At 37.0% G+C, this 27,924-nt stretch overlaps 1 protein-coding gene across 13 annotated transcripts in view; it reads right to left on the bottom strand.

Moving 5' to 3' along the window:
• Nucleotides 1-5,600: 5,600 nt before the first annotated feature.
• The window catches only part of NBEA (neurobeachin), a 490,360-nt gene continuing 468,036 nt past the window's right edge, over nt 5,601-27,924 (bottom strand). For all 13 annotated transcript variants that reach the window (XM_065051668.1, XM_065051676.1, XM_065051716.1 and 10 more), the window contains 7 exons: nt 27,296-27,367; nt 25,027-25,182; nt 23,972-24,142; nt 13,761-13,862; nt 10,269-10,465; nt 9,413-9,564; nt 5,601-7,384 (listed from right to left, as the gene is read on the bottom strand). In XM_065051668.1, coding sequence (XP_064907740.1) covers nt 7,294-7,384; nt 9,413-9,564; nt 10,269-10,465; nt 13,761-13,862; nt 23,972-24,142; nt 25,027-25,182; nt 27,296-27,367 — 941 coding nt within the window. In that variant the 3' untranslated portion in view covers nt 5,601-7,293. The remainder of the gene's footprint in view (nt 7,385-9,412; nt 9,565-10,268; nt 10,466-13,760; nt 13,863-23,971; nt 24,143-25,026; nt 25,183-27,295; nt 27,368-27,924) is intronic.

Genomic DNA, 27,924 nt, shown 5'->3' with positions numbered 1-27,924 from the left:
AGTGATGTTAATGCTCGCTTAAAGTGTCCCTGTTCTCTGAAATTTTATCCTTTGAAACATGCATAGTTTGCATTTGAGTGCTAATTTTTATAGAAAGCACAGAAATCTTTTCAGCTAAGTGTTGTGGAAAAGAACATTATTAAGGAGGAGGAGGAGGAGGAGGAGAACTTTTACTGAAAATATGCTTAAAAGAAATTACCGCAAATATTCATGTCTGAAAAGAAAAACAGTCTTCAAGAAGGACTAGAGGCTTAATGCACTTATAAGTAGATCTATATTAAATGCATAGAAATGGACATTTCCAGGAGTTGCAGTCCTGTAATATGATTATCTACAGGCCAGATATAGAGAGATATTAGATTCTTAAAACGAGATTTGAGTGTAATTTAAGTAGTAGCAATATAAATACAAGTGCTTTACCCTTCAAACTCTGGTTTGTGAATGGCTGTATCTGTTAATCTGGAAAGGTTGCTATGCACATCCTCAGTCTATTCTAAGATTGTTAGCGGAGGTGCCTTATTTCTTTTTGCCTTAGCAAACACATGGTGACAAAAGGGTTCCCAAGAAAACCCAGAAGGAGGGAGAGACTTCAGAGACAGGGATTGAACAGTAGGTTGAAAATGTCTCTATACACACCTAATCTTGAAGAAAAGTTGCAGGCAAACAAACTTTTTTTCAAGTTTTTAACCTTGTGTACATTCTAAGCCCAACTTTTCACCCCTCCCTCAATTAACACATTGCACTTCGCAGAAAACCGTAACACTTGAGCTCTCTAGTTGTATGTGTTGCCTCATCACATTCATTATGGACTGACATGGAACTCAGAGGGTAATCCTCACTAGTGTACTGGCCAGATCATCCGTCAGTGAAGAAGGATCAGCACCCCTCAGGACACTAATCCCAGCCTGTGGAATGAGCTGTATGTGAGTATGTTACCTGTAACCAGGTTCTGCATAGGATCCATATTCATTCATTACATGTCTGGAGTTTTAAGTTCCAGCTGAATCCTTCCCACCTGATATTTATAAGTGCTGCAGTAGGTGTCTGACTGTCAGGCTTATCTCCCACAAGATAACTTCTTAGCATTGAGAGACTTATCAAGTTAGGACGTAAGCCTCTGCAATGAGGCTCTGACAACAGAAGAAGCTATAACAATGGTGATGGTAGCTCATTACCTCTTTCCAAGGTATTAAGTTTTGTGAATCTGAAGCTGGTGTCAATGAATTTCATGAAGGAATGGCCAAGGAGAAGCCCTTATCATGTATCGCTTGAGGGCTACAGAGCCAGCAGAAGCTCTTTCCAGTCAATATACGTTTCCTCATGTAAAGGTATCACACAAAGGTAGCACACAAGGGCAACGTGAGTCTGAGCATGCCGAAAAGCACTAAGATCTTAAAAGCTGAGCACCTTTCATGTAAATTAGTGCAATAACTGTGTTCAGTGATCCAAAGGCAGTATTCTTAGAGTGTACTGCTGAAACAGGACAGAGTAGTTCTCTACATAGCCTTGTGGCTGGGAGTTATTACTGAGTCCCAAGCCCCATCTGTCATGACTGTGTGATATGGTTGATAGGCTGATGATCATAAAGACCATGTGACTCCTTGTAGGTGTCCTGGCTACATCCAGCAGCTTGAGCAATAAAAGGTGGAGGTTTGGGCACTGAGCTGCGCTCACCTGCATAGTGTAACTGGCATGCCTTTAACCTGTCACCCTCTAAACAACGCCCTGCAGTGTGCATTGGCTGGCATGAACTAAGGGCTAGTCCCAGGGTGTCTGGCAGCATGGCTACAGGCTGTCATGCCACTTGCTTTCAGGTCAGAGAAGGGCCCTGACCTGTGTTAATTACTTGGAGAATAATACTCCCACATGACGGCTGGTTCTGCTCAAATAGACAGCTGAAAGACAGGATACTCATTTCATGTCAGGTTATTACCTCCTGCAACTCACACTGGGACATCAAGGAGCTTGGTGAAGAGATTTCTATGTGCCTTCTGGAGCCTTACACGCTTGTGCTCTGTGCTGAATCTGCTTTAGTTCTCCCTGGCAGTTAGGAGGAATGAGGGTATGTGATGAGTACCAAGAGGGACATGCTTGCAAGAGAGAGAAAGACCAACTCACAGCCTGTGTTTCATGGCAAGTTAAAACAAGGACAACAGAAGGGTTTAGTAGAGGAAAGGGAGAGGGAAGGGACATTGCAAGAGCAGACCTGGGACAATCTGCCTATTTGGAAAAATGGACCAAGTGTTTTGTTGAAGGGCAAATCTGTCCCTCTTGCTTTTCTACCAGCCCCTGGACTCTTTCCAGAGTCCTGCTGTTTTCCTACTGAAGCAGCACTTTTTTTCTTGTGTTATTATTTAAAAAGATGTGCGTGCAGAGACACTGGCCACCAGGCACTATTTAATTTCCTGTTTGATAGCTCTGTACAAACTAACATATTTGAACAGCTGTGGGCACTGGATTTATATGTATAGCTGTACAGTGAAACTGAAAGACCACTTTCAATTGTTCTGCTGCTTTTTCTGGCAATCACTAGTTCTGTTACACAGTGAGGGAAACAAAGCGCTTCACTCTTAAATTTGCACAGCTATGATACCGGGATTAGCTTTGACACAGGGCTTGGTCATTGCAGCATCCTGCCAAGTCTGTCTCTTCAAAGCATAAACAGACATGAAACTTTTAAGTCAAATCCACTGGTGCTGATAGCTTTTAGCTGCCTGTAATCTTCTGGCACCAGAGGAGATTTTTTTTTCTCCTCTCTAGTTTTGTACATAAAAGCGTATTCTCCGCTTGATGTTAAGAACATGGGACTGAAGGTAGCTTGGCATTGTGGCACTTCAGGCACACAGAGCCCTTACGCCAATCCTTCAATGAATAAAAAGCACTCCAGGCTCTGATATTTGCATGTAGGTAACCATGCTAGTTACCCAGGTGCTTGTTTGTGCCAGTAGGGTGCAATTGAGGGAGGACTCACTTCTAGCTAATGATGTGGAACTGTAGTGCTCTTTAGGCATGATTTCACCACAGAGGGACCCATAAACTGAGTCAACTGTTTGGCAGATTTTCATCTAAGTAAATCTTTATGTAAACTAATTATATGGCCACAGCTTATAAATTTTACAAGAAAGTAATTTCCAGATTTGTTTTTCTTGTCAGCTGCAGATCTTGAAACTTAACTGTAGATGTTGCAAAACTAGTCACCAGGGTTAGAGAGTCTATAAACTGCACTCTACTGCATAGACATATCAATTTCCAGTACTAATATCTTTCTTAAAATACCAGCTAAGTTTTAGTCCATTCACTTTTAGTGTTTGCAAGTAACACACACACAAGCCTAAATAAAACAAATCCACAATTAAACACTTGGAAAATGTGAGGATAAACTCCAGCTAGAAGTCTTCAAATAAAATATTTATGTGTACTAGACGACTTGTATCAGGAGGTGGTTCTCTTGCTGTTATCAGAAGTCAGCCCTTCACTCCCTGCATCTGCTTCAAACACTTTTATCTCTGGCAGCACAGGGCTTGCTTCAAATATCCTGCTTGCTTGTCAGCAGGGTTGATGCACTATATTATAACAAGCATTCGCCACAACTGCTGTTCACAGGTACCATTTTTAGCTCTACAAGCACAACCCGTGAGATCCTCTATCAACATAACAATTATTTAAACAAGGCTCTTCTAGTAAATTGAGCCTAACTAGTGTTTACTTGGGGTAAAGCGCAGCAGCCTTTCTTTTACTGTTGCTCTTGTAGAGAAAGCAGCAGCAACCTCAGCAGTGGTAGGATCTGAACAAGGAATAAACCTCTCAGCTCTCACATTGTCCTCCCAGTATGACATTATCTTATAGTCCAATTCCTAACCTAGGACTGACTAGCAGGAACACACTCAACAACTGCATGCTATTTTCATCGCAGGTATATTTTAATTACCTAGCTTTATTCTTAATGCTGCATCTCCCTTAGCTGAGCTATTGGTGGCTTTTAACTGTTTTGGTCAAAACTGGTTCATCTTCCTTAGGCAGCTCCCAGAGACACCGGGAGGTTAGTAACTCTCATTTCTACACAGGAATAAGGTGAGTCAGCCCAGCTTTATTGTGTGACAGAAATGAGTCAGCTGAAATTTTGGAAAAGTCTTGTGACATAAGCTGGAGATCTGTAAATACTATGTTTCTACATTAAGTGACCCTGCAACAGATAGGTGTATGCTAATGTTGTTATCAGAAATTAACAAAAACAACAAATGAATTTAAACATCCTGGCACAATCATAACTTTTTTTTTTTTTTTTCCCCTTAAAAAAAAGGAAATTAATATCAAGCAGGTTTATGTGACAATACCAGCCTGTTAGTACATTCTCCTTGTCCTGTGCCCTTGTGGAAACGAAAACCTTAATGAAACTGGAACTTATTATAATTATTATTATTATTAATTGTTATGACTTGCTTGGTGACCCCTGCCTATGAATGCAATAAAGAAGAATTTATTTTAATTTTTTCTTTTTTTGGTAACCTGTGGGAAATTTCTCCTGGAAAAATTTGCCTGTGCCTAAAAAACTTCTAATATTGGTGACTAAATTGTCCTTTGCATAATGCTGACAGACTTCATGCAAACAACAGTGTTAATTAATATAATAGTAATACTCATTTTTTGCTTAACTGCAATGCTGCATTTTTTAAAATCAATTTGATGAATCAAAAATGAAATGAGAGGTGATACTTGTACACTATTGATGAAATGGAGATAGTGGCATATCCATAAAGCTGTTTCACATGGCAATATTAACATATCAATATCTTCTCCTCCTCCATCTCTCCTCCAGGCCCGAAACAATCAGGTTACCCATCTCAAAAGCTGACTGATATAAATACGTGTTTGCTGAAATGTATGCTGTATTCTAATAAGGTTTCCAATATTTGCTTTAGTTCATTTTGGTAATTGTTTAAAGAACAATCCTTCTAAATGGAAAGGCAATGAGTGAGGCAACAAATTGAAGTGTTGGCCGTTATTCCACTTTTTAGTTGAACGGGAGTTTTCTAATTATGAAGAAAGTATTTTGCTTTCCATTTCTACCTTAAATATCTGACATTTAGATAGCTACTATCTCCACTTAGTTGCTGTAATCTTTGTAGGGACCTCATAATTTCCAAAAGACAATTTATCCCACCTGTTTTGTTCTGCTATGCAGGGAGTATATATATCTATCGTTCAATGCCTAAAATAAGATGAAGTTAGTTCCGTCCTATCAGATATTGAGAGATACCCAAAATGGTTCTCATCAGATCTTTGTTTTCTCTGAGGTCTATTATATAAGATTATTGCCTATACGCAGGGATCTTAAATACCCCTTAAAGGCTTTGATTTTTCACTTCTGCTGATCAAAGAATCTTTAGTAGCTTGTCTTCTTGTATTGACAATCAAGAGTTGCAAAACACAGTCTGTAACCTCTGTTTTATTTCCTGAGACCCCATGCAACACAACCACCCAGGCACGCATAATTTTTGGCATATACATAGTATATGAGAGGATTTCTTAAAATAATTCCTTCTGCCTAATGATAACGTGAATGCTTTGATAAAGAGCTCATTGACATGAAAAACAATCACTGAATTCTTTGCATATTTTATTTTTCTTTTTGATTTCCAACTCACACACATCTGGCATATTTTACATCTTTGCAATAAAACATGGTTACAATAGCTTAAGGAATTTATATATCCAAAATATTTCACCATGATCTCAAGATGAAATGAACTTGTCTTCCAGATGTTCAATAGTCTCCCAATTCTAAGCTACAAACTCAAGATATTGCTTACAGACGGGTGATGAATAACTTAATCATTACACTGATCCCCATGATTTCAAACCTTATAAATACAAACAACAATGAAGAAGGAAATTCAGTGCTAAACTTACTAATACAAGGTGGATAACAAATAAGTAATCACATCAATAAATAATGATATGTTTCTGGTGCAAAGTGCCAATACAAAGAATCCATTATCTTTTTAAATAAATGACTGCGAGTGTAAATTCTGAGAAAATTACATTCCTGTTACATGCCTCATAGCCCTACCGACACAATATGTACATCTATGACAATACAGTCACCAAATATACAAAGAAGAAACATGAATTAAATGTATATACCCCTGGGTGTGTAATTTGATCAGTACAATGTGCAGAAAATTATTCAGATAGTTATCATTACAGTATTGTAAAACATGAAGTGCCTTAGTCTGAGTGGCTTCAGGTGAGATTTTCAGAACTGAAAAGAATAACTTCAGTCACCTTTACAATGAAGCTAAGGCTGTCAAATAAACCAAGCTGCTCAGAGGAAAAATAAGGGAAAAAAATCACTGGGGACTCTCTCACCCATGGTTTGTATGCCAAATGCTAATAATCCAGAAGTATAGCACTTTGTCTGTATTGGGAGTCATTAAGCATTACAAAGCACTAAAGTGAATGTCCCTCTTTGCTCCCTTTCTGTCTAGTCTTTGAATTTAAAGGGAGGAAATCAGTTGCTATTGTATATATAAAGTATAAATATGGCAAATGATGGCTTTTTATCCAAATGCTTCATGAGCAGAACTCCACTTAAAAGGGGTAAAGTTTAGATTCAAAAAGTGAAAAACATGTGTTGGTGGAAATGTCAAAATTACTGTTTGCTCCCAAATTCAACCCTTTAACACAAGCTGTACCCTTAGGCAGATCTCCAGTCTGATTTATGTGAATGCACCTGTTCCTTCAAGACATCAGGTTTAAAGTACATGCAAGTTGTAACTCCACAATAAAATTAAGAAACGGTTTTGTTCTTTATACAAGGTTTTACTTTTACAAAAGTACCCCTTTAAAGTTAAGATGTGCATCTGATGTACAAAGTATCAAACATATTTTTTTAATCTCAGCTTGAAAAGAGGCTGGAGATGGGATGCATGTTAGGTTCAAAGCCTAAACATTGAAACAACTGGACACAAAGTTCCTCAGAATTTTCAAAAGTCTCTTGTGGCGCATCCTACTACCTTTTCTCAATAAACAAAGATATATGAAATAATTACCAAAACATCTCCTAATTCATATAATTTACATGATAGAAGCTTGCTTTTCAGCAGCTGGTGTTCAGTTGTGAAAAAACACACAAAGTAAAATGGTTGCTGACTACAATGTACAGCTATTGCTGGGTGTAATGGAATGTACAACGGAGGTCAATGCAGACGTGGTTTTCCACCAGAGACTACACCTTTCATCGCAGCACTTGTGCTCTCAGCTTTACCTGGGCTTTCAGTTCTTCATTCTGCTTCAGTATCTGTTCTGATGTTCATAATGCCACCGGTTAAAATCTATATTAAAAGCTACGATGCTGCCAGAAGCCATGCCAGTAATCAGAGTTCTGAAAAAGACACAAAGGATGGTCCTCTTTTACCTTCTTGAGCAATGATTTACCATAAACAGTAAAAAAGCTAAAAGAAAAAGGCACTTTTTGCAACACCATCTGAAGGTGTCAAATTTCTATGTTCCCATTATAGTCAAAGGAAATCTAGAGATCCATTCAGTCACTTTCACATAGCTAAAAGCATCTATGACATTTGAGGTGTTCTTGTATATCCTGCCTTGCCTCCAGCTGCCTCTCCAGAAGGGTGTGTGTCTTCACTTGGTCCTTTGTCATTTGTGCTACCCCAGGTACATACCTCAGACCTCTGAGGCATAGCAAGCAGCACTAACTGGCTATGGGTAGGCAACTGCATTAGGCCCTGATCAGCACCCTCAGCACAACCTGAGACCAACCTTTACAAGTCACTGGGCATATGCTTTAGGATGAGCTTCGTTGCCCTCTGGACTCTCTAGGCTGTAGGAAGTAAACTGCTACCGTTATTATGGGAGCTTATTCCTGTTGGTCACTGAAGACACCTATTCCAAAACACCTTCATTCAGGTGCTTTAGAATGCAGTTGCCCAATTTTAGGCACCTTGTGCCACTGGAGGTGCTCCACGATGGCTGATGCGCCTATGATAGGTGGCAGCTGCAACACAGGACTTGTGGAGTGCTCTGCACTTGGGGCTGCGGCTGGCATCGGCTGGATATCCCAGACAGAATGAGATGCCTTTGCAAAGACAACCAAACTGATCCCTTAATCATAAGCTGGTCACACCTTAGTGCTCCTATAAAGCTTCATATTGAAATGTAGCCCCATATTTACATTGTTCTGGTAGCAACAATTGAGGTGATTTTCCAGTTATCACATATCCTCTAACTCTGGAAGCCGAGTTTTAAAATTGGATTAGATGTCTATCACCACTTCTATCAAATCATACAAAAGCCATTCTCTGCATAATTATGTGACTAAAGCTAAGCAGTACTTAAAGCACTTTGCACAGCTGTGGCTTCCCAGCCTGGTGTTACAATAAGGGACAGAGAAAATAGGCTAGCTGAATTTTTTTTGCAGAGTAAATAAATCTCTTCAAGCAGAGCATAGTTCTGTACGCATAAACTGGCGAAGCTCCAGAGGCAAATCGGCCTTTTCCAGTAAGGTTCTATTAGACTAAGTTTGAGATAAAAAACTTGTTTCAATCATCTCCTCATACATGAGTAAATTAGGTACACATTTTGTTTATAGGTGTTTGTGTTGCTTTATAAAGTGGGTACATAGCACAGGAATGCTGAAAAGTGTAAGAAAAATAAACTGAAATGAATGCTGTATGATTTTTCCAATGTCCTATGAATTCTTTGCATGAGTTTGTATATTAATAAGAAATACTGATGCATGATGTAAAAAGCAAATCCACTCATAACCCTCCATAAATGCAACACATAGGGTTACGTTATAATCACATTACAATAAAGACTGAGGGACCAGGTTCATATACTTTTTACATTGGCAGTGTGCATTTTAGTGCCACAGCAGTGACTGCAAAGATCTAGGCTTGTACGCTGCATCCCCATTGCTCATGGTCAAAGGAAATGACCACACTCACTCCGCATGGATAGATCCACTGATAATAATATACATTATAGTTTAGATGCAACCCCAAGGTGTTCTCAAGTTTTGCATAGCTGAAAATCAGAAATGTACCACAAACTTTTGTAATTGGTTTTAAGGCACTGGTTAATAGGCGCTACTGCACTCCAATTCAGTCTGACTATTCCTGTGTTCTTAGGTTAATGTAATTTTACTCATATTTTGCTAGCTGGGTCTTTGGCTTACTGACTTCAGTGTGGTAAGACCTCACCTTAATGTTATGAGACTCAAGGATCAGAAAAATGCTGAGTCAGATAAATCAACAAGATAACACCTGGGGCAATGGTTTTGTACCATACCCTGTTAATGGTTGCATACCATAAATTCTCACCTTAAAGTTCATGGAGATGTATACTTTATACAATGTTATTACTTACACACAAATATTAATGACGAACTTACCTCTGATCATGAGACAGATCCATAGCTCTTATACCAGCATCACAGCCAGGGTAAATGTAGAGCTGCTTGAAGTCACAGGCCTGCCACACTTCTACTACGCCATTGTCTCCCCCTGTCACCAGGTTCTGCCCGTCACTGCTCAGGAGGATAGCCTTCAGCAGAAAAAGACAAAACCCAAACACAAAGTAAGCTTTTATGGAAGCAGGTTAATATTACAAAAATGTAATTAACTTATATGCTTTTTTTGTTGTTGTTGTACAGATGTTAAATTTGAAGAAAAAGGCTCTCACTCCTCTTTCTCCCCTGTCAGAAAACAAACCAAAAAATTTTGGATCTCCAAATTTTAAATAAAACAGTTGTGTGGTTTTAAACACAATATCTAATCAAAAAGACTTGAGTTCAGGACATAACATTTCTATGTTTGTCCTACAATATTCAGTGCCATCACTAACACCTGAGGCAGAGCAGCGATCTACATTCCTAATGCTGCTTCAAATGCTAGTGACAGAGCAGAGCCCTGAAGGCATGAATTCATGTCTTGGCTAATAAATGAAGAATGAACTCTTTTCAGAACGTTTTGTTTTAAAGACGTATTTCCCACTGAAATTTAATTCCAAACAAAAATTCCAGGAATCATGTGGGATCATAAACAATTTGTTCTTCTTTATTCTGGAAAAGATCAAGCTCATTTTTGCATTTGGAGACGGAGACAAGAGGGTCTGTGTTTGAATATGACTTAACCAGGAGGTGGCAATTTACATACATGATTTCCTTTAAACCACATGGCAAATAAATTCAATTTACTTTAATTAATAAAGGCAAGACGCAACAAATGTTTGTTTGCATTTAGATTTACCCTGGTTGAATCATTGATCTCCATCTGAGCTAAGAGTTTGCCATTAATGCTGAAATTGCTGAACCGTCCTCGTTCATAGTAGATGATGCAGTGACCTTCACTAGATACTGAAATTAAACGAGGATACAAGCAGTTTTCTGTTCCTTCCAGGGCTCTCAGCAAATCTCCAGTAATTGTGTGTACCAGACAGGGACCTTCTGTATATGAAAACACAATATATCATACATTTACTGCTTATACAAACTATATATGCTATGCACAAAGGCAATGCATAATACACATTTATATCACATCAGTCCTGCACAGATATAAGAAGTTGCAATGTTTGCTTCAAGAATTTAAAATACACAACAGAAAAGGAAATGCAAGAGCTGACATATTAAGAAAATAGAGACAACATGCCTAAAAGTGGTAGTTTATTGTTTACTGAAACTGGTAGGAGTTTCCATTGATCTATCTTCTCAAATATTCTTTCCTCTTTCCAAGCATTCAGAAGCCTCAGTCTTACTCCTTTCCTCCAACAAGATGAGTGCTCTTTAGCCTGCCTATTCACATTAAAAAGATGGGGCCCTATCAGTAGCTAGAAGGAACAATTCCCAGTGGGCATATAATCATATCACTGCATATTTCTCCTATAGACAATGGCAGTTCCTGTAGGTTCTCTCCCCCAATGAATGTATTACATACATAGATTTCAGTCCTGAATTGTTTCAACAATGGGCTTCATCTGACAGCCAACAGAGTTACTATGATATCTGGAATTTAGGAGACTATGCTATAACTTCATTTACTCCAGAGATATTTTAATATGAGATTTTAATGTGTTTGTATTACTGCCGATGAAAGAAAAAAACAGCTATGAAATACAGAATGTACATTTTAAGATGCAAAACTAGGCTATTTCCATTTCAAGATGTATGAGAAAAGCTCTTTTGAAAGTGAGATCAGTATTCCTACTAAAAAAAAGAGTCTCTTCTGTGATAAATGCAATGAGACATAGGAAATACTAAATGTTTTCTTTTATGAATCACAGGATACTCCTGGACAGCACAGTAAACTTTTCCTTGTACACCTGGTTTATGATCCTGGAAGTAAATTCATACTGGCAGCCTCAGCCACCTCACGTTAAGCCATTTTAACTTCTCTGAAATTCACATAGCAGCTGCGTTTGCCCAGGTAGAATGCATCACAGCATCGGTGCACTCATCTGTGAGTCCTCTGGTACAGGTTTTTATTCATGTTTGCTTGCATAAAGCCTTACACAGAGAGACCTGAAGCCTGACTGCGTCCATGGGATATGACTGCAATGGAATTGATTTATTTTCTCAAATAGTTGAGTCTCAGCTTTGGAAATACAAAAGTGCAAGAATGTTGTAAGAAGTAAAGCCTCTACCTTTTGAATAATTACGATGTTAGATTTTTTCAAAAGGAAAGTGTATTTAAGCACACTGACAAACTGCCACTACCTTGGCTCAGCTGACTGGTCATGGAGAGGAAAAGGCAAAGCAAACCCTCTGATTTAGGGTGCTACTGTAAAGACATACAGACTGACTGCTCTTCTTTTGGGCTTGTTGGACAAGAACATGCAAACATCAGCCTGACGCAGGGGATTTTTCTCAGAGGAGTCCTATATGTGCTGTCTCCCCACCTGAGCAGGTTCTCTGACATGCTGCATGTGTTGTCGCAGTGCCACAGTCCGGGAGCGGGACAGCACAGCAACACAGCACTGCCATGAAATGACACTGGAAAGGGACTGGAAGGGAGAGAAACTGAAACAGCAGCTTTAAAATACACATCTTATGGAAAACAGCAATAAAAAAAAGGGATTTTTCTCTCTGCATTTATATATGGTTTTCATCCTGACTTTGAAGATGAAGAATATGGGAAGAGTAACTCAAAAGATAGACTGGTCCCCCATTGTTCTTGATCAATTAAAAACATATTTGGGATTTGATACAAAAGTCTTTGGTCCTCTGGCAATCTTTATCTCTAAAAATATATGTTACCAGCTCACCACAAGCTTAATGAAGTAGTTATTCTAATAAGTGGAAATTTGCAAAAGGACAGTTGGAAAGGGTAGACTATTATGGCAGCGCATATAAAGCTGCCTTAAAAGATAAGAAATAGCAGTGCTGCAAGAAAAAAACTTCAGGTTCGGCATCAATGTACATTATTTTCATAAATGTATTGACTTTGCCTAAACCTATTATGTAGTGTGTCGTTACGAGAGTAAATGACCCACTAGGGTTTCCTGTCAAAAAATGCCTTTACTCAAAAGTTTCACAGTCAGCTTTGAAAAGAAATGTTGAGCTTCAGCAACAACCCAGGAGCTCAGCTGTGCGGAGAAGCAGACAGCATGAGCATTGCATCCTTCCTACCCTCAGAAGCAACAATGTTTTTAAAAAGGAGTACAATGATATTCATGTGCATGTATAAAATAGGCAGTGCTGTAGACAGAGAAAGCAAGTAGCTGGATGTGGACGTAGGAGTGGAGTGGAAATCAGAAAGGAAGATATATAAGGAAGAAGAACCTTAAGGACAAGGGTAGTATAAAGAAAGGAAATAAGAAGGGAGAAGAGATAATATATCACAAAAGAAAGTGAGAGAGAAGGTGGAGGAGGGGGAGGCAAATAGGAAAACCAGAAAAAGACATGTGGTTTGCCAAATCAAGAAAAGAAGCTGAATGAGAGAGGGTAGTGGGGGAAAAAAGTGAGCATGCTATTAAGCGGAAAAGGAGAAAGTGGGCAGAACAGGTAAAATGGAACAAATGCAGGTGAAACAGAATAAGGAAAGATGAAGCAAACACTCATTGAGGTTGTGCTTTATTTACATTGATTACCAGTTATACAGGAGATGGCTGCAGTTTTGAAAAGGTATTTTGAACATTATATTAGCAATTGTTGGATACTCTGGATCCCATAGATGAGTAACAGGGAGAAAGTGTGAACAGATGGTTCAAAGAACTTTTTAGAAGAGAGGTAACAATAAACCTGCAAATTCCTAATTATGTGGAATCCACTATAAAAAATGCTACTGGATGAAATACCATCCACAAATCCAAGCCCAAGCAAATTGAGCCTGCTTGCCTTGCCAAGGAGGCTGAAGTCAATCCTACAAACTGCCACCCAATTAAGATCAGGGCAGAGAACTTGGAGCTGACCCTCCCCTAAATACATCTCTATCAACAGGTTTCTTAAAAATCAGTAGATGTCATTATTGTATAAATTTTTATCAACTACTTTTCCAGATCTGAGGGGAATAGTAGCACAGGCTGATGGCTGGAAGGAATGATCAACTTTATTTGTGTCTAAAGTACAGATAGTAAGTAATAATGTTCAGAGTAAGCTGCTGCAGATTCCCCTAGAATTGCAACACATCTTAGTAGAGGAGACTTTGGATCATTAATGTATATGTGACTTGAGGAAAGTCTGAGAAGTACTGCTAAAAAGGCTCTAAAAATGTGAATACTTAAATTATAAAACCATTTCTGACCTTTAGCACCGCTGATAACGAGTCCCAGCTCTGCACAGACCGACACACAGACAACTTCATGGTCATGACCAGTTAGAACAGCTCGAGGAGCTGGATAATCACCTGTTTAAAACACATGAGAAGGAAAACAAACAAAAAAGGAAAAAACAAAGGAACGCCAAATCAGACCCAGTTCATCAACCAAAGAACTTTGCTGTAATTTGCCTTAAATCAGTAAGCATCAAAGAGATGTGCAGTGTGTTTAAATATCTCATACGTAGGTTTCAGAGCAAAATACATTCAGATATCATAAAGTTTCATAAGCACAGCTTCCCAATGCGTTAATTAATGCATTAAGAAAAAGCAGACTTATTTGGTTTAGAAATTATGGACTGCATGTTGTTTATAATACACAAAGATAAAAATACATCGTTGCTTTATGACCTTAAAATACTGACAATGTGTATTTCAGATAAAGAACACAAAGTGTGGTGGTATTAAAAGCAGCTGTAATGTAAAGGTCTGCTATGGAACATATCTTTCTCTAGACTTCTGCTAGGAACCTAAAGAGTAGCATGAGTTGGGGATGTTCCTATATTAATGATCATAATTTGTTCCATGAAACTGGGGGTAGGAAAAGAGAGGAGGAACAGCACTGTACTAGAAAGATACTACTGTTGCATAGACATTAGTGATTCAGAGACACATGGAATGTTTGTAGATAAAAATTTTACCTAAAGATGGTTCTGGGTATACATAATTTTATGTATATTACTACAGATACCCATGGCATTTTTATCACATTTAATTTATTAAAGAGTAGGATAGACTAATCCCCAAACATTATTATTTTTATATTCAGGAATGAAATGTATTTTATTTTGGGTTCAAACAAGTAGGAAATTGAGGAGTGTTTATGTGACAAACAGCAACATTTCTATTGCTTCTAATAATAACACATACTGACATCTTAATAGTGAAAATCCTATAGGCAGTAAGGAATTGTTCAGTATTCAATATTGCTTTCCCAGGCAAAGATAGTTAATCAGTAACAAAAAATTAGCAACTTGCTAGGGAACACAGATTTCATTTGTACTTTGTACAGATGAAATATACAAAATTGGGAAATTCCAAAGGACTGGAGCTCTGCCCGTATAGTTCAAAGAATTAAAAAGGACAAAAGTAATAACCTAAGAAACTACAGATGCAAAATAAGAAAATGGTTAATCCACAGTTATGTCAACAAGGAACTGGAAGCAAAAATCTCATTAATGCCAGTCGGTACTTGAATGAGAGTCTTGTCAAGCAAGCTTCGTATCTACTTTTGACAGGATGACATGTACAGCTGATAAAGATGGCTATATTAAAATGGCCTCTACGTATTTTTTCAATATATTTGTCTTAGTAATACAATGTTTTGATATAAACCTGTTTTATATGGAACTGACTGTGGACAACATAGATGTCATAAAACCTCATTCAGTAACAGATCTTAAAATTTTTTGTTCATATAGAAGTATCTGCTATGAGCTACATATCAGGACATTGCAAATTAGAGTGTTCAATTAGGAGCTGGGAATTGATTCTTGATCGAATACTAGCCAATAACATTACCTGCAGTATAATACACAAACTTTGCTGGTAAGATTTGGTTGTATATAAAACTGATAGAAAAATTTCTGGGCAACTGCATAATGAAGAATGTCATTATATAACATTCTCTGCATTGCCTAGTTAAGTGAAAAGGTAGCAAAATGTGTCTTATTTTATATATTTTGAATTCAGTCAGGTGGAAGGTTGGTGCTCCTGGATAAGGACAAGAGCTGCTCACTGGAGAGGAGATCCTATTCTGGATGGCCATGTGGCAGAGGAGGATTTATGAAGCCAGAAAGGAAAACATCCTCAACATTAACTTTCAATGCAATGCCCTAGAACAGCAAACAGGAATAGAGAGCTACCTTGCCATGGTAGACCACATTTACAAAAATGAGCATAAAAGAGGGTCATACAGCTGATACAGAGAATAAGACAGGAGGCTGCACAGTATTTAAAGTGTTTTCTTTCTTCACTGCGGAGGTAGCAAAGCAGTGAATTAACAACAGCAGCTGGGGGTCACTGGTGTAAAAGATCTCTGATAACCGAGAAATTTATTCTGCAGCTAATGGCACAGTGAGGTCCAATGGGTGAATTGCTGCACACATTTCAACCTAGCAATAAAATGAAGTTTCTAACTGGAGAAACAGTTAAACACTAAAACAAATTAAGAAGGAAACTACCCGAGTAGTTAAGCAATATTGCATGGGTTTCTGAAAGATACACATTAGGAATGGAAGCTTGGATACACTTTTGTGGCTTAACAAATTTAGTCTTCTTTATTGCAGACACTCACATCATATAAACCTGTTAATAAATCAATGAAATCGTTATCTGGGTACGCAGCTTGGAAGGATGTTTCAGACCTTTCCTACTCTAAAGGAGAGAAACATCCTGATTTTCAGCTTGAATTTATTCCTGCCTAACTTGTGTCTCTTTATTCTTGTGTCAGCACTGTCCTTTAGCTTCAGGTCTTCTCCTTCTCTTGTGTTTCTCCCACCCATGTACTTACAGAATAAATCAGTCCTCTCTGTCTTTCCTTTTGACTCTGCTAAACAAACCAAACTCATATAAACTCCTTTGAAGTGATGGGCTTGACATTTATTAGTCATTGTAGCATTTCTGTGCCCATTTCTGTGCCTGTGTAACTCGAAGTTCTTTCTTAAAATTTGGGTAGCTAGAACTGTATACAACAATAGTTGTAAATGTATACAGTTGACAATGTAGGGTGAATCCACAGTATTTCTTGCCAAACCCTAACATCTCTTGTCATAAAAATTTTAATAATAGTTCCATGTATTTTACTATTTTTCTGAAACAACTGAGAACTACCAACCATGGATTTAGGGATTTCAATTTGGATCCAATAGTACATGGTAGGTCAATCTACCTGGTCTTATCATTGCCTTGTACAGACACATTAACACTTTCCTATCTCTAATGAAAGCAGGCACCCTAACAAATCCTGCTTTCCCAATCTTTAATCTAGACTGCAAAAAAAGAATCTTTCTGATCTGGAAACTGAAGACATGGACTGAAAACTGGGCTTTACTGCTAGGGAAGGATGGATGTGGGAAGAAACAGAGAAAGATGTTTTGTGTATATCATCAAAGATTAGGTATATTTTGAGATTTAGATTCTTTTAATTTCCCCAGCAATGTTAATGTTGAGAACCCCAACTCCATTTGAGGTTTTCTTTTCTTCAAGTGCATGACAGAAAAGTGAAAAAAAAAATGCAATTCAACTAAATTCAGAACTTTATACTCTTTTTTTTTTTTTTTTTTTTTTTTTTTAAATTCTGTCTGTCCTCCTGGAAAAAAGAGAAATTATACTCAAGGGTCATCTTGGCATAAGCTCAGAGGTGGCATACAGTAGTGTCATCAGTCTGCAAGGCTGAATGACTGAAATTATTAGGTGGTTAGAACTTTTTTAAGGGAAAAGGAAGAATGCAATTTTTCAAAGGATATTTTCCTCATTGCATCCTAGGTAAACACTATAATATCATGAAAATCTAAAACAAGCATATTTAACTGACTTTTTGATTTTTAATGGAAAATGCTTATAGGAAACAATGGCCCTGCAACATAGATCTTCGAGTACTGTTTTTCAGTAAATACGAATGAATAATGGAATATCATTATTAGGAGTAACAGTTCAACAGTAATTGAAAATGTTTTTTTCCCCTTGGGGCTCAAAGAAAAAGTACGCAGTGATACTTTCTACAGGAAAAGCTATGGCATGGGGAAGAGAACCCCAGTCACATTACATTTATTGCTAAGGACAGAAGTTGTGGACTCCAGGAATCATTCAAAATCTAGCAAAATATTCTGTCACTGTCACATCAGCACTGATGAATGCAACCAGAGGTCAAAGGCTGCAGCTCTGAGGGAATTGTAGGTGAAAATAACCTACCTATGAACTGAGATACAATCACTGTAAACTCCCTGTAATTTCCCCAAAGGAGCACCTTTGAACCAAATTACTAGACAGCAGAAGGAAGAAAAAATAATCTACTTTGTATTTCCAAATGAGTAAGTTTTTCTACAAAGTCCAAAATAAAGTACATCATCCCTTCTCTCCGAAAAGTATAATGCTGAATAGTATTGTAAGGTTCTTCTGGAACAAATGGTGTTCTCATATGCTAAAGAAAAAAAAAAGAAGAGAACACACAGTGTTACAATTTGTCTGATATTGTCCTTATCCAGGAATGATGTACAGATTGCTATGGGGACACATGTAGGAATCTTCTGTATAAAGAAACATGAGAGCAAAAGGCAAACTTCAGCTTCTACTTCATCTCTGAGTTTGATGGAAGCAAGTACAAGGCTATGGCTCAATTATTTGCTGAAAATAATATACTTTACTGTTTTCTTTACTAGTAGCACTGTTAGAGGATACTCCTCAGAAAAAAAAAAAAAAATCTTAGAAAATAGTATGGCTTTCACAGAAGTGAAAATGTAAAAGCCTTCTCCAGTTTTTATGATCAGAAAAAAAAATCCTGGAGTTTGATGAAACAATAAGGCAAATAAACAGGAATATTTCAAAATATGAAGTTACCAACAACGACATCCACAACATAAGGGAGCAATAATTGTAAAAAAAAGAGGTCGCCAACAGAAAAAAATATTAATATATTAAAAATATTCTCGTCTGTGGCAGAACTGGTTTATTTGCTGAGGAATGTGAACATATATCTATCTAGAGACAATTCTCCCAGGTGAGTGGACTTGCAGGTACCTTGCACCTATCCAGACCCCAAAAGGAAAAATAGATTGGAGGAGAGAAGAGTAAGGATTTGCAGTTTCGCTTCCTATTTCTTCCACTAAATGGCTTTGGAACTTCAGCAAGGTGCTGTACATCCTGCCCCGTACAGCCCCCATGGGGGGGCACAGCAAAGCACGGGCACAGACATCTGCTGATAAAATGCTGTTTAGAGCTGTACTAGTCCAGGTGTGTTATTGACTCATTTACCTTTGCATAGCAGTCTTAGGAGAAAGATGTCTTTGGTTACCACAGTAGAGATGGTGCCAGTAAAAATTACACACTAGATTTCAAAGAGCTTCTGCTGTGGCAGAACTGTGCTAAGATACCATCTTTTAAGAACTAATACCTAAATTGCACAAACATACAAGTACCATAAGAAGTCTTTAAACGGGCCAAGCAGATGTCATGTGTGCCAATGTGCTTGCGCAGGAACTTCAGAGAGTCGTCCAGTTCACCTGATGTGGAACACAGCGCTGGCTATTTTTAAACTGCTGCCCTTTAAAGGTTAAACTAGGGCATGTTATTGGGGACTAAAATGTAGAGCGATGTAAAAGAATAAGTGAATACTCTGAGTTTTGAATAACTACTCTTTCAATATACAGACTCGCAAAACCTGCGATCTTCACAATTTAAAATGGTTTCAAAAATATGTTATGTGAAAGGAACACATAAAAGTAAACTTCATAACAGATTTTTTAAAAAAGTGCCAGTTAACTTGAAAAAGATCCTTTATGTTAGTGCTTACCCTCCATTTCAGGTATATACAGAACACACTCACTGGGACAGCATGAATTGTTAGCACCTCTGAGGATCATCTTATAATGCTAAACAAACCCAGTTTAGGGCTGATAGACACAATATTTTCCAATGGTCAGCACAGTTCCCATTAGAAAAAACAGAGTTAACTCTCACACCTCTTGTGACCATCCTTTTGGAAGCTACAATAGGTAATGAGAAATGTCAAGTCCCAAGATCAATGAAATTTCAGGCTCTAGGGACAAAACAGAAATAGCATTGATCCTTTTAAAGAACACCAGTCAGAGGGTGAATGTAATATATTGCATGGAAAGACTCAAGAGGATAAGCGGCCAAGTCCAACGTAGCTACCTGACAAAAAATTCAATCAGCTTTTAGCACAAGCAGCCTACCCTTCCTTTCTTTCATGCAGGAGTCTGATTCCAATTAAAGTGTGCAAATTAATTTTTATCACTTCCAAATTAGTTTCTGAATTTGTGTCTCTTTCACATGAAAGCATCTGTCCCTCACTTTTCTGCAATTCTATCATCTACTTTGGTATCTGTTCAAAGACTCGGAGATAATTCTCATTTTCAAAGTCACTTGTTTGAAAGAGACATTCAATAAAGCAATCATAAAATATAAAAATAAAACAACTATAATGATACATGTTGAACTTCAGGGCATATCATGTACTCTCTTTTTGTGATGACTAATACAGTTACTATGTGAGAAGAAATTTGTATACAAATTAGCTCTCAGCTAAAACAAATCCCTATATATCATAAGAGAAAAAAAAATCAAAACACAAATTGTCAAACTCCATCACAATAATTTTTCTATTCAGTCTGTTACAACTGCAGAGATTTACATTTGCCAGATCACTTCAAAGAATTAAAATAAGCAAACTGTGTCCTTTGCATGTGCTGTGTTTTCCCAAGAGAAAACAGATTCCTTTCACTGTTCTCTCAACTGCAGCAGATTTATAAAATGTGGTCATCAACTTAATATGGTTAAGATTTAGATTACCTATTTCAGATGGGCAATTTTGGCTAAATAAATAAAATAAAGAAATAAGGGGAGGCTCAAACATACATAACAAGAGCAGAGAAAATAATTTCACTTTCCAGCAAAGCTGAAGGTTCACAGGGGGCCCCTCCCACATTAATTTATAGCCTGATAGTCAGCATATGCTTGTGAATATGGGAATGCGGATTTGAATTCCCCCAACCTCTGAAGGCCAAGAAATTAATCTCCCATTTCCTGGACATACATTCTAACCAGAAGGGGTTTTATAAGCTATTTTTGAAAGCTACTCCATGGAAAACATTGTATTTAAAATCTGGTAATACATCAGTCTTCTCACAGCAATTGTGTGAAGTGTCAAGAAATTGTGACAAGTGCAAACTGAACCAGAAACTCCTTTTTGATACTTATTGTAGAATAAAAGTAGTAACTTCATAAACGCATTGATTGGAAAAACTATTTTAAAATTATAAGATGAAGCTCACTATTCTTGCATAGGCAAGTTTTCAGCTACTGCGCTGGAGCAGCCACTTGCAAGAGTCTTATCCAAGATGCAATTCTGCATTCTCTTCTTTAAACCAGTGCTGGTTGTGTATTTCCCACAGACACAGCTGAGGTCACCCTCTGAGCACGTGCCACAGGGGTATTTCAGCAGAAGGCTCTACTGAAGTCCAACAGGTCAGGTTACTGACATATGTGTTGTTTAGTAAAGATTTTATCTGACTAACTCTTGGACTCATGAATATGGAATTTTAGCAGAATCGGTAAGGAGTTTATTCTGACAACGTTTTGCCCCAGAGTGTTTCAAAATAAATTATTGTGATAGCTGTGTTTTCTAAGGAAATGGCATCTACATTTTTCTATACAAATGTTAAATTACATTAACCGTTTAGGACTGGGGGCTTGCTCCCCGCCCCCCACCCCGGATCCCCACACCCCTTAACATTTTCTGAAACAACTGAAGTTCCTTTTGGCAACTGGAGGCATTGAAGATGAAATTGATAATTAACTGTCTTTCAGCTTAAAAGATCATTATAAAGTCAAGCATCTAACCTAGATAATTACTATACCTGACTTTGATCTTTGAATTTTTCACCTTCTTAGACTCTGTGGTATAAAATACCTTATCTGTGTCTCCAGATGACAGCTTAAAAAAAAAAAAAAAAAAAAAAATCCCTTTTTTTCCCCTGAAAATATCATCCACATCTTTCTGAAAATTTATTCTAAAGATGTTAACTAATTGGATTTGACCTACAGTCAACATCTCACTTTCATTTTTCCTACAAGGTGAAGCCTAGTTTTCTACTAGTAAGTATAGAAGAAGAGCAGATTAGGAAATGTTTCTTAACTACTTCGGTGGATTTAATTATGTAAAACTTTAAACCTATTTTCATAAGGGTTGTTGAGAATGCTTCACTCCTGAAAATTAGTATACAGGGAATCGGTCATTCAACAACTATCAAGTCTGTTCATGGTAGGGAACAGGATCCAGTAGTGACTACTTCATCAGAAAGGTTTAGTAATTATAGAAGTTTTAAAAGGTAGAAAGTCCTTCAGGCATATAATCACTCATGTGATCTATCCTCACTGATGTATGTGCTTGAAAAGTCAAAGTAGCTGCTAGTAAGGATATGTTTGCAACACATGAAGTTCTGGTTATAGTATAGTACTAGTACCTAATTAGCATATCCATGGCAACTTTAATCCAACAAGTAGAGATAGCAGTCACAGCAATTACATCACTCTTTGTCAACATTAGTCTTCAGCCTGTCTTCAACATGAGTAGTAAGAAATCTGCTCAATATATTCCAAAGCTACCACAGGGGATTTAGGTATTTAATCTTCGTGAGTTCTGATACCGGTGTCTGTGAGATTACATTTGCCTGGACATGACTATCTGCAGCACAGTCTCCCATTAATCTGACTATAAGGCCTTCTCTTCAGCAAAACAGCACCTTATCCATATAGAGGCAGAGACAGAGAGAAAATAATACAATTTGGTTTTGTTTCCATTGATTGCTGTCAGCTAACTGATATCCCTTCTTTTCATAAAATTAAAGATATCCAAGGCATACACTTCCAAAGTTACACAGCTAAGATGACAAACCTGACATTCCAAAACATAAAATTTTCTTGCATTCAGATATGTTCATGGTGACAAAAAGGTATCAGAACTAAAATAAAGCTATCTGCAAAAGAATTGGAACAGTTTGTATCAGCCAGTAAGGAGATGCTAATGGCAAGACTGCCCAAGCCTCATATAATCAAAGGAAACAAAGGAAAAGTTCTTGTTTGTTTGTTTGTTTCTGACTCTTAGCACAGAAATTACTAATACTTGATACGAATTACACAGGTACTCAAAGAAGCAAAATGGCATCAAGCTAAACGGTGTCCTGACATAAAATTCCTTTTCAGACTGAATTTCTCCCTACCTGAGAATTAAGTGACAAAAAAGCCCTGGAATATACATAAAAAATTGAGAAATTTGTTATAGGAACACATATTTTTTTTCCCTGTCCATTGTCTCTCTGTTATAAAAGCAAAAGTAAGTCAGGTGAGAAAGAGAAACTTTTATCTGTCTCCCCTTTGCTCTGTTTGTAGACAAATGGAAGAAAATTAAAACACAATAAAAAATCTGCTGTTGTAAAAATTAACAAATTATTTACTTTGTAACAAATGAAACACTTTTCTACCAGACATCCAGTTGAAGAAATACTTTCACCTGGATGTCTATAACTGACAGATCTACAACTGCCTCCAGCCACTACTTGAACCAGAGATCGAAATTGACAGTGGTAGATTCTTCCATGTCTATCTAAAGAGGCAATGTCCTTGTGCTGAAAATAATCATCAGAATTCAGAAACTGCTTTAAATGAAATGTATTTGGTATTGTACAAAACTGCTCTTGTCTTTAGCTGTGGTCACATTTCTGGCTTGGATGAAGTGACCTTGTAAATTAGTAGTTCACTTTAAGTGCCCTCATGTAGAAAATAATATTATTATTGTGTCACCTTCATTCTGCAGAGCACTGATAGTTAGTTCCCTGCAAATGAAATGTAAACTCTTCCTGACATTTTATCTTTTTCTATTTTTATTCAGTCACGTTGCTTCTTCAAAGGTTTACTTGCAATAGAAAGACCTTTCTCAAAGAGACTCATTTAATTCCATGGCATGTGAGACTTTCCTTTTTTGAAAAGGCAAGCAGCTGATATTGTATGCTGTAGCACAAAAGGAGTAAGTTAAAATGCCAAAAAAAAATTTCTGGGAAAAGTAAAGTCAAAATATAGTGATATATGTCCTATCACTTAAAGGCCATAACCATCTTGTTCTAGTTTATGTTGACATGATGCTATAAGTGATAAAGGCAATTATGAATTTAAAAATTACTCCCATGCTATTATCCATTACCACGCACATCCTGCTTAAACTTTTCTCTTGGCTAGTACTCAATGAATTGCTTAGCATGTGGTGCTCTTCTTGTACCAAGTTTCAACCTGTAAATGAAGTAATTGATATATTTGGTAATACATTCTGAGGCTGACAGAAGGAATGCTAAAGATGAACACGTGTGACAGAGGACCTCTCAGGAAGGTGTTTTTTACAGGATACTTACTGCTATTTGGGTTGTCCCCTATAATATGATGTCGGCCACTCCAGTACCAAAGCAGCAATGTAGCATCACGAGACCCAGACACAATGTAGCAATCACCACCAATATAGGACTCTGATCTGGCAAGGCAAGTCACGACATCCCAGTGGCCAAACACAATCTGAGTTAATTTTCCTGGTGGGAGTACAAAGAGATACAAATTCAGGTTTTTAAAGTACTTACAGCATTTAGAAATTATTAACTATATCATTAATAACTATTCAGTAATTTTTGCCTCATGTCCTTTAATTAGACTTCACTACATGCTACAAGAAGATTAAAAAATCATGAATATAAAATTTTTCTTTTTCTCTTTTTTACGTTCCTATTGAGGGTTGTGCTCTGTGTCAATCCACAGCCTAACCCCTATCTCTGAAAATCAAGTCAGTGCTGCAGTCACTGAATATTAAGTGGAGTTCCTGCTCCATCAGTATTTAAGCAGTGGTGTTAGAATACTATTTGTGAATTTCATGAATGATATGCGTAAGACAGCACATGAACTTTTACATGATGATATTACATTATTATACTAAAAATGTATATTTGTTCTATGTTAATGTCAAACTAAGGTTTACTACGATCATCACCTCCTTCTTTCTATTACTACAATCATTTTTTAGCAATATAATGAATGATAATAGGTTAAAAAATCAGACAAAGAAACAAAATGCTTGTTCCCAGTAGCAGGCTATCCAGCCTGCTTCCCTATTACATGAAAACATTGTAACAAAATTCTGGTTGATCCTTTTGATGTGGTTGATTCCCTAATAAAACTATGGTTTGCAAAAGTTACCAGTAACAAAATTAGTATACTTTCCATTTCCTGTTACTTCCCTCATCTTACAAAAAAAAAAAAAAAAAGCATCTTAAAGCTATTAAACTCAAACAATAATGAAGGATTTTATAAACTGCTCTTTATCATTTTTTGAGGAGTACGCACAGGGGTCAGATATGGTAGCATTCAGACAGCTACCCACCATGTGACCTAAGAAGAAACAAGTAGTTGTATTTAGGGTTACCTGTTTCTGTAGAATAAACTCGAAAGCTCTTGTCCCAGAAACCACAGATAAGAATGTAGCGATTATCTGCTGTGACCACGAAGCAGTGTGCATTGATCTGGATGCTCTGATCCACAAGGTCTGTGATCTGCCGTTTGTTCACACCAGAGTTATTGGCTGTAACGAAATGCAAAACACATTTTACAAGTAAGCCATTCCAACACCTTCCTGTCATCCACTTACAGGAGAAAATGAATACATTTAACTTTCAATGAACTGTGAATTTGTTGTTGAGTAAGCAGTCTGAATATGAACACTTAGAGCTGTCTATATGGGTGTCAGCAATACAAAATTATTGTGAGATTTCTGATTTCCCTTTGAATAAGACAGAAGATTTTACAGGAGATGACTATTTCTTACAAACTGCTTGATGCACTGCATAATATGTGGTAATATTTTAAGTGCTCTGTTGAAGTACTCTTGAAAACCAAACTGAACTAGGGGAAAGTGATGGAAGTCTACTTAAAATACTAAGGCAGTGCTAACAATACTGCAGAAAGTCAATTCCTGCTGTTTGGTACCTCTTCTACATAAAATATCCCAGTCTGTATTGTGTGACTTTGACATCCTCCACACCTGCAGATGCTTAACTGGGTATAAGGATTCAACCAACAAAGCTATTCAAAGCTAATGTGCATTTTAAACACATGGGCAGTAATGTTAAAAGAGGCAATGCCACCTGGAAATTCCTGCATGCAGAAGGAAAACAATTTTTCATGCGGAATCCCAACACCCTGACTGTCAAACAGAACTGGTAGGAAGGACTGGGAGTAACCAGCTAATGTGCTTTTTACTTCCTGTGACACGACAGAATTTGGCAATACAATAAAGGTGTGTTCCTTCTCACCTAATATTAAATTTCTAAAAATTCAGTGTATTATCTAAGTTAATTATCGGCTCTATACTCACTGGAGACAGAGATGTTGCTTCACATGGAAAGTCATCTCAAGCTGTAATGGCTGCCCATGTTCTAGACAACTCCAGAAGGTGATTTCTCTTTCTACATTAGCTACGGAGGGAATCTTGCCAACTAACTTCAGCTAATTGAAGTTAGGTGAGCTAAACTCACTCTGAGAGACATGTTTCTCCTAACATAGGACCACGACTTAATGCAGATAATATTCTGAAATTTCTTCTATCCCTGTTTTTGGTTCTTCTACTTAGATGGGTCATAAATGCATGAAATAAGAGGCTCAACCAAAAAACACCCTATTTTAAATTTGCTTGTAAAAGTTAATACCGTATTTATATACATTCCAAGAACACGTATTTAAATTATCAGACTCTCTATGTCCATCCACTGAAAGATAATGAAATAACAAATTACTTGCATTTCCAGAACAGGTGGGCACAATAGTTGTGCCCTAGCTTTTGAGAGGAAAATCTGAAGAGAAAACCATTGTCATTATATGAACAAATGAAGCATACAAAATGAGAAAGCTAACTCTCCTGAGGTAATTGTATATAAATCTTTCGACCGTGAATATTGACACAGACAAAAAAGGAACTTTTCATCTGGAGATGTTTAAAAAGACATTTTTTTTCTTACCAGTTCTGCAAAATTGTCTCTAAGAACCTTCCCTATCCCCAATTTCTGTCTCAAAAATAAGCCTACTGCAAAATATAAACAAGCAACAATAAAACAAATAGTTGGAATTAAAGAGAAATAATGACTGTCAGGAATATGAGTCCTGCAGTCTCTCTAATGGTTTTAGCAGATGCTATTTCTCAAAATACTTCACATTCTCAAATATTTTTTGATTTAAAAAATACAATCATGGATCAATTTAAAATCCAGTCTTTTCTTTATTAATTTAGTAATGCTGATTAAACAATCCAAATCATAAATTGAATGAAGAGAAATGGATTCGCGTCAGCAGTGATATACACAGTGGTGGCTGTGAAAAATGAAAATATGTGAACTCTACCAGACCCTTTATTTTACTAATGTGACATGATAAGAGAACCGAATTGTAGATATGGGCTGACAATATAACTGACTTAATTGGCTGTTTCTTAAATACCAGTTACTGGTGATGTTAATAACAAATAGCACTTCTGTAATTCCTTCAGCATCAATAGCTAATGCTTTTAGTTCTCCAGGACTGATAAGAATAACTATTTTCCTATCTCCCATGTTAAATGAAGCATAACATACAAATATAGATTAATTGATAATTCTTGAAAATGCTATTTTCAAATATATTACTACATTTTCATCTTGACATACCAATCAATGGATCCATTTCGATTGGAAGGTGATGGGCTTGATCCAAAGAATAACCTGGGGCTCCCCGAAGGCCTATATGTGAAAAGAAGAATAAAGCACATAGTAACCTCGTTGTCTAAATTTTTTATATGATTTTTCTAGGTTTAAAAGGGTATTATTGGCTTATTATATATAAAAAAGTAACTTCTTACTATGACTTGTTCTATGAATCTTTTACTATTCCCTCCTCTGTGCTACTGAAATATACAACATTTGTTAATTCTTCAGCTATGTAATAGCGACTATAAATGCATGAGTGCTAATTTCATTACAATTTCCACAGCCACAAACATTCATTAAATAACTCATTTAAAACTTTTTTTTTTTTTTTTACGTTTGAGCACTGAGAACTTATAATAGAACAAGAAATAAAAATAATTGGATTAAACATTGTTACAAGTTTTTTACATATGGAAACTTGCAAGTGAAAGAAACTTGGACCTTTTCATGGATTTATCTAGAATTTTTAGCTGGGAAACAGTGGACTACAATAAACTTGCCACAATTATTCTTATTAGCTCTGTCCTGACCAGTCCTTAAGTTGTTCAAATGTGCATCAGGGGCTGCATATTTGGTGTTATCATAGAATG

This window comes from Columba livia, chromosome 1 (assembly GCF_036013475.1).
Source record: "Columba livia isolate bColLiv1 breed racing homer chromosome 1, bColLiv1.pat.W.v2, whole genome shotgun sequence".
NCBI classification, from domain to species: Eukaryota; Metazoa; Chordata; class Aves; order Columbiformes; family Columbidae; genus Columba; species Columba livia.
The sequence above is the reverse complement of the archived record's forward strand: the minus strand, read 5'-3'. Positions and strand labels throughout refer to the sequence as shown.